This window comes from Camponotus vicinus, unplaced genomic scaffold, assembly GCF_025532165.1.
Source record: "Camponotus vicinus isolate PSW18456_S1 unplaced genomic scaffold, iyCamVici1.0 SCAF_1, whole genome shotgun sequence".
In the NCBI taxonomy this organism is placed as follows: Eukaryota; Metazoa; Arthropoda; class Insecta; order Hymenoptera; family Formicidae; genus Camponotus; species Camponotus vicinus.
In genome coordinates this window covers 13,709,133-13,716,796 of record NW_028141945.1, presented here as the reverse complement: position 1 = coordinate 13,716,796, position 7,664 = coordinate 13,709,133, and the positions used below count along the sequence as shown (strand labels likewise).

General features: G+C 29.0%; 1 protein-coding gene across 3 annotated transcripts; it reads left to right on the top strand.

Moving 5' to 3' along the window:
* Positions 1–2,267: 2,267 nt before the first annotated feature.
* Trc8 (TRC8 ring finger protein) lies at positions 2,268–7,345 on the top strand. Of its 3 annotated transcripts, none has more exons than XM_083107280.1 (4): positions 2,268–2,507; positions 3,669–4,060; positions 4,588–4,955; positions 5,073–7,345. In XM_083107280.1, exons 2-4 carry the CDS (start codon positions 3,775–3,777, stop codon positions 6,378–6,380), a joined length of 1,962 nt encoding a protein of 653 aa, XP_082963406.1. In that variant the 5' UTR covers positions 2,268–2,507; positions 3,669–3,774; the 3' UTR covers positions 6,381–7,345. The 3 variants fall into 3 exon arrangements, with proteins under 3 accessions (XP_082963406.1, XP_082963416.1, XP_082963423.1); XM_083107290.1 differs by lacking the exon at positions 2,268–2,507 and adding an exon at positions 3,351–3,438; XM_083107297.1 differs by lacking the exon at positions 2,268–2,507 and adding an exon at positions 3,459–3,477.
* The last annotated feature ends 319 nt before the right edge of the window (positions 7,346–7,664 follow it).

Here is a 7,664-nt window from a genome sequence, read left to right as displayed (position 1 = left end):
ATAAATTATGATAATTTGCTGCTATATCGATACATTATAAATTATTACAAGTGTGTTACAGACATTTATCTTTTCTTTTATTTCACTAAATGCTACATATAGCTTTACAAAAAAAAATGTAATGATCTGATCGACTCAACAAGATAGATAGGGCGATACCTGTGATGCTTGACTATATATATAAAATACTGAATTTATTAGGCGATTAAAATGACATAATATTGCGGCAGTCTTGAAGATAAAGCATTGCGAAAAGAAGGGCCACCTGACATAAAATCCAACTATAATCAAATATAAATATATATAATTATATATATAATTATATATAGAAAAAAATCCTCTATATATGTTTTTCTTTCTCTTATCTAATTTCTGTACATTAGAATAATTAGAATAATTTTTGCATTTTTTTTCTTTTTAAGAAAAATATAAATTTAAAAAACCTTTCTAAGAAAAACAATGCAAAAATTTTTTTTTAATTTTTCAATTCTATTTTTTTCGCATATATAGAGATTATACAAAGGAAAGAAAAACATACATGAACATGTTTTATATATAATTATATATGCTTACATTTAATTTTGTACCTATACTTTTTTCCTGACTCCTCCACACAAAATTTATAGTTTATTAACGAAAAATAAAATAATACAACATACATTGAGAAAATTGCAAAATTATAAAAATGCTCTATTATTATTGCATTCATATAGAGACAATTTCAACGTTGATGCTGAACATGATAGAATCTTGGCACGCGAGATCTGTCTCGATATGATGTTAAAAGCTATTGTATTACATATTAATAACAGAAGAGATTGAAGCTCTATTTTATTAATACGATCATGCAATAATCCGGATGTAAGATTTCTCATAACGAACATAATCGAGTCTCTCTTCAACTTTTTCACGTACATATATCCAAAGAGAAATACAATCGTTGATCTTATGTAAAAAAAAAAGAAAAAGAAAAAAGGAAACCTGGACGGTGAAAATAGACCGACGTAATTATAAAGAAAAAAAATTGTGTGTGTGTGTGTATATATATATATATATATATATACAAAGTGTCCGATTCGTGAGGAACCAAACGAAAAGTGATGATAGATCGGGTCAAACTTAGAAGAAAAGTCCTCTACCATTTTGCAAAATTCGCAATAATTATTAAGAAATAAGCAAAAATGTTTCGGCGCATGAGAAGCGGTAGATCGCTCGCAGTGTCCGATTAATAAGTGATCAAATGAAGTGGTGGTAGATTGGGTCAAACTGAAAAGACAAGTCCTCTACCATTTTGCAAAATTCGCAATAATTATTAAGTTATAGGCAAAAATGTCTCAGCGCATGAGAAGCGATCTGTCTACCGCTTCTTATACTCTGAGACATTTTTGCCTATAACTTAATAATTATTGCGAATTTTGCAATATGGTAGAGGACTTTTCTTTTCAGTTTGACCCAATCTATCACCACTTTTCGTTTGATCACTTAATAATCAGGCACTACAAGCGGTCTACCGCTTCTCATGTACCGAGACATTTTTGCTTATTACTTAATAATTATTGCGAATTTTGCAAAATGGTAGAGGACTTTTCTTCTTAGTTTGACCCAATCTATCATCACTTTTCGTTTGGTCCCTCACGAATCGGACACCCTGTATACACAATTTTTTTTATACATTATATATATATATATATATATATATCACGTCAGAGAAAAACAACTTTTATTATACAAATTACAGGGTTGTGCCATAAATTTCAAAATTATGTTTACACGATTTTATGTATTATCTACATCATATTTACATGGACTTTTTTCATACAAACTATGTATATTATTATAAATTATCAGTTCAAACAAACAGTAATTATAAAATAGTGTTAATGTATAATATTAATATATATATTCTTATATTTTCTCTTTTTTTTGTCAGTATGAAATCCAATTTATTAAATCCTTTATTGAGATTTTTTATGGCATAAAGTATAAAAATTAAATTACGTTTAAACTATGTATATACAACATAACGAAACATACATAGACTATTATAGTTTACTAATAAATGCTCAACCCTGACAAATTATATTTTTATTTTACGTATATAATTTCCCTAACATAGGTGTCGCGATTGACAAAAACATGAAAAATTTTCGTATAATAAGTAAAAAGTAATCATGTTCTATTGTTTTGTCATATGATCTTTTTTTCTTCTTTCGTTAAAAGTAGTTCCAAAAAATGCCGCTCTTTCAGAGAGTCGCGACTTCTGACAGCTGTGATTAGAGTCCCTAGAATATAAAAGAATGAGACGAATTATGACCAGACGATGGCGTCGTGAAACGTCATAAGAAAACGAGATATGAACGCTAGAATGTGCGTGCCTCGCGTTTCGATTCGCGATTCGAGTTATTCAAAGTCATTCATAAATGTTCGTCAAGTCATTGCGGTCAAGTGCACCATTACGAAATGTAACCTGTGAATCGACTTCCTTTCTCGGTGTTTTTCGCCGTTCGGTGAGTTTTCCTCAGCAATTTTTGCGGATAAGATTTTTCATCGGTCGATCTTCGCGAAGAAAAAAAAACCAGTTTATGTTAATTTTGTGGGGGAAAAAAGTATTCCTTATTCTCTCTCACGAGCATGTATTAAATTTGAGAAACTCATATTTCATTGTATTGAGAACAGATTTTGAAAGATGCTATTTTGAGGTTATGATTTACCGTTAGAATTATTATTTACGTTTACCCTTTTCTTACGCTTGCCTTTCCTCTTTTACTGCCACTTTTTTTATGTGATTATATAATATTGTACGTATTTGAATAAAGAGAGAAGTGAAAGGAATTTTTCTTCTATTTTCAAAAACATGATGCCGTTATATTTCGCTTTAATTATTAAAAAATTTAAGCGTGCCTTTATTATATAACCAAAAGGAATGATTGCTTTTTTTATATTAAAGCTGTATCAATATTATACTTTTGATCCTTAGCAATATTATTGGTTCTACACTGGATTAAAAATGTAATAAATATTTGACATATAATTTTGAAAGTGGAATAAAGTTATTTTTATTTTTAACTTATACATTATTAAAATATTTTAAAATTATATATAATTAAATATTTTAATTATGTATGTTGTGTATACACACACAAATATATATATATATATATATATATATATATATATATATATATATAAGATTTCTATTTAAAAATCAATCAATAATATAAAAAATACGTGTAATGAAATTAATTTTGTAAATTAATCAGACAACTATATAAACTAATCAGAAATACATAAGGTTTTTATTTTTATACATGCATATGTATGATGCAATAGATATATGTATGTAGTGTACATTTTGACAGGTAACCTCATGCAAAGAAAAAAGAAAGTGTCAAAAATTTAAATTGATGTGGAGTTGAATTTTTCTTGGACAAATCTTACGTATGCATGCATTAACATAAAATATTAACTTGAAAATCGGTAAAAAATAATTTTTTTTAAAGTTTTTTTATTTATAATATTATATATAATATTAAAAAATATATAATATTAAGTATAAATTTATAATATAATAATATAAATATTCAATATTAAATTAAATATTGAGTATATTTTTTTGTAGAATTATATGTATTGTGTAAAAAATAAAATTAATTTTTATGTTGTAATAGGTGAAGCTTTTGTATTTGAATTCCGAAATGCTGCTTCCATATACAATACTAAGCCGTGCATGAAAAACGTGTCTTCCTCGACGTTTTTTATTACAACATTAACAGAATGGAGACTTCATTGAGAGAAAGGATCCTCAGCTTTGCTGATGTTATAATGAGAGTGCCACCACTATTTATAATCGATGAGTTACTCAGAATTAGTCTTGGATTACCTAACGACAATATTGTGCTGGAGAGTACTGAAAATAGTTTCAAAACTATCAATGTAGGAATTGTTAATTCTATTTCTGCAGTTACAACAGACTCGTTCCTGATGGAGCAGTTTGACTTGACTCGTTTTGCTTATAAAACTTATTTGATAATCATATTCAAGTTTTTATCCTGTTGTTTGGGTGAGTAAAATTTTTCTATTTGTAATTTTTATAAATTATATATATAACTTTTTTCCCTTTAATAAAAATCAAGGTTGCAGTCAGTAAATTTACAAAATTGTCTTATGTATGATGGTAAGCACTTTTATTTATATATAAACAAAATTTTTCAAAACATGAAATATTATTTTATGTCTCTTTATGTATCTATAATTTTATATCTATTTTGGTAAAATATCTAATAGAAATCTCTGATTCATCCTTGCATTTTATTTATATAAATCTCTAGAGATTTTTAGATAATTATTGTTATTTTGTACAAATAAAATTTTTCATACTAAGCATGTGAATTTCTGATTGCAGCTTAAACTATTGAGAAACAAGGAAAAAAGAAAAATTATGCATATATATAGATTCAGAAAATATATATTCCTTTACATTTAAAAATTACAAAACGAAATAACATTTATTGTTAAATTTCTCTAAAATTTTCACAAAATTTATATTAAAAATTAATTGTATCTCATAGTTTTATTATATTTTTTCAGGATGCCTTGTAGCTTTATACACATTTATGTTATGTACTAGACATTTAATAATTGTATACTTATACTTAATATCCGTTGGGGTGATATTTGTATCATATTGGTCAAATGTTAGTACAATGAAAGCAATTATAACTTATATAAATTCTCATGAATCTGCAACCAGCATACTTGACAACATATTATCCTTGAATTTATCAGATGTTCTGTATAATGGTCCAGGCTTACTGATTATTCAAAATTATATACTACAATGTTTGTTAGCCAGTATCTTTTGTTACATTCATCTTGCCCCAAAACATCCTGTAGTACAAAAACTGCTTGTACTGAGTTTTATGTCACCATCCATTTTGGGCATTCATCCCTTACCGGTAAGTCCCCCCCCCCCTCTTTTTTTTTAAAGAAATATCGGTGAAAAAAATAATTTGGAAGAAAGAATATTTTAGATTTGTTAATGAAATATCAAATGTATATATTTTTTTTTCTAGGTACAATATTTATATCATGCGCCAGTATGTGCGACGTTGATTCCATTAGCTGTGTGCAAATTTATCATCTGGTATAATGGCATGTCTATGTTAAAAACACTCTACATGGGCTATCGACATGCGCGCAACTTTATAATCAATTACGGTTTATCCGCTCTCGCGGAAACAGAATGGATGCGTCTAAACGTACCGTGCGTACTTCGAACATTCTGGATGTTACGAGTGGGAGAACAGGTCATTCAAATTTTGGGAAATCATTATGGCGAAGAAACATTTAATTATTACGTCATGATCAGGACGCTATTGGTAAATGGTTGCGAAACTTTGACAGCTGTTCTCGGTATGACCAGCATAATTTCCTTTATTTGCCATTATATTGGCTGTTTCTTCCAATGGGTACTGTTAACAGAAGATGAGGATGAGAAGAGTATTGGCACAGTGTCCGCTATATTGTTCTACATTCTTGCTTTGCAGACTGGACTGACAAGTCTTGATAGAGAAAAGCGTCTAGTACGATTGTATCGTAATTTCTGCCTATTGTTCACGGCAATTTTACATTTTGTGCACAATATAGTGAATCCGCTTTTAATGTCGCTCAGTGCTTCTCATAATCCAGCTCTACACAGGCATTTGCGAGCTTTGGCAGTTTGTGCCTTTCTTATATTTTTTCCGGTATCATTACTTATATTCCTCTGGTCTCACTTTACTGTCAGCACGTGGTTATTGGCCGTATCGGTTTTCAGCATCGAAGTAATAGTCAAAGTAGTGGTCTCGCTGGCAATTTATTCACTCTTTCTGATCGACGCGTATAGAAGCGCGTTCTGGGAACAATTCGATGATTGTGTATACATTATACGATCATTCGGCAACACTGTAGAATTTGCATTTGGCATTATACTGTTCTTCAACGGTTTCTGGATACTAGTCTTCGAGTCTGGTGGAGCTATTCGTGCCATCATGATGTGTATACATGCTTATTTCAACATTTGGTGCGAAGCAAAGGCCGGATGGAGCGTATTTATGAAGCGACGTACGGCTGTGAACAAGATCAACTCTTTACCAGAAGCAAAGGCCGAGCAGCTTGAAAAACTAGATGATGTTTGCGCAATTTGCTATCAGGAAATGCAGAGCGCCAAGATCACCCAATGTAACCATTATTTTCACGGTGTATGCTTGCGAAAATGGCTATATGTTCAAGATCGATGTCCTCTTTGTCACGATATATTATATAAAGTTGAAAACGTGCAAAGTAGAGACAATGGCATTCTCGCGGTTGAGGAAGACAGAAGAAATCTTATTGAAATGTAAAAGTCACACTTTCGGGATTATATTATTCTTCAATGATTTCTGGAGACTAAATTTCGAATTTGGTCGTGTCATGTTATGTACATACATATTTTCAACATCTCGTGCAATATATATATATATATATATATATATATATATATATATATATATATATTATAAGAAGATATGCAAAATAGATGGCGCTCTTTATCGCAGTTGAAGGAAAAAAATAATATTGAAAATAATGTATTTTTGTGCACAAAATTCAAATGTTCAAATTTATTAGAATAATCAAAGACTACTGACTGGATTCAATAGATATACGGCATGTAAACTGATATATGAATATATATTCACAATTTTTAAATAACAAAGCACCGAAAGCCTAGAAAATTTCACTTCATAAATCGCTCAGACTTTATTATCACGAAGCGTCGTAAATTTTAAGTAATTGTGTAAGAACTCTCGAGTCTTTCGTCCAATTTTATGTAAAATCTTGTAAATAAACTAGTGCAATTAGGAGAAAAAAACCTATTATCTTGTAAGAAAGTACTTGGCACATAATCTCAAATCTTTAGCTCTTTGTCGATTCAATGAGTGTTCACATCGCTAAATGTATTTTTGGATCGATGTTATGTCATGATCATTGTACGCACACATGTGCAAGTATGTGTATATAGTGTGACACTGATATAAGCTTCCCTGTACATGACGTGCTTCCATTTTTCTTAATTATAAGGTCTATTCATTTTGCTCGCACTCTAGAATTTTTTGCATTTAAAACAGCTTACATATATATATTCGGATGTTAAAGAAAGAAAAAACGAAGAATCTGTAAAAAGTGCAAGCAAAACGAACAAACTTATAATGACATACAATTTTCTACTGAATTAAAAGAGATACGTAAGATTTTAAGATTTTATTCTATAAGAGATTTAAATTAAAGACAAAAAGTGTGAATAAAACTTTAATTTTATTACAACAAATCTTTGATTATAATTATTATTATAACAAATCTCTTTCATTTTTAAGTTATAATTAGGCTAAAATAATAGTTTGTTTTTAAGTAACTTGATGCTATTAAGTGTACGATACAATATTAACGCTTCAAGTTTTATGTGATTTTGCTCTTGTGATATAATTTAATATAACTGCAATGAAGAAATAGGAATCTCAAAATTAGTCAAACTATAAAAGAAGATTGAGATTGCACAATTAATCAACATAAAGAATTTTATTCTTTTTACTTGGATTAGTCAAAATTCTATGCAATATCAATTTTTTATATTCTGATATTTCTAATCA

Excerpts from the sequence above, each read along its gene's own strand:
- Trc8 (XM_083107280.1), top strand. The coding sequence starts at position 3,775 with ATGGAGACTTCATTGAGAGAAAGGATCCTCAGCTTTGCTGATGTTATA. Across the intron at positions 4,061-4,587 it reads GTTTTTATCCTGTTGTTTGG|GATGCCTTGTAGCTTTATAC; the intron begins GTGAGTAAAATT and ends ATATTTTTTCAG. Across the intron at positions 4,956-5,072 it reads TGGGCATTCATCCCTTACCG|GTACAATATTTATATCATGC; the intron begins GTAAGTCCCCCC and ends TTTTTTTTCTAG.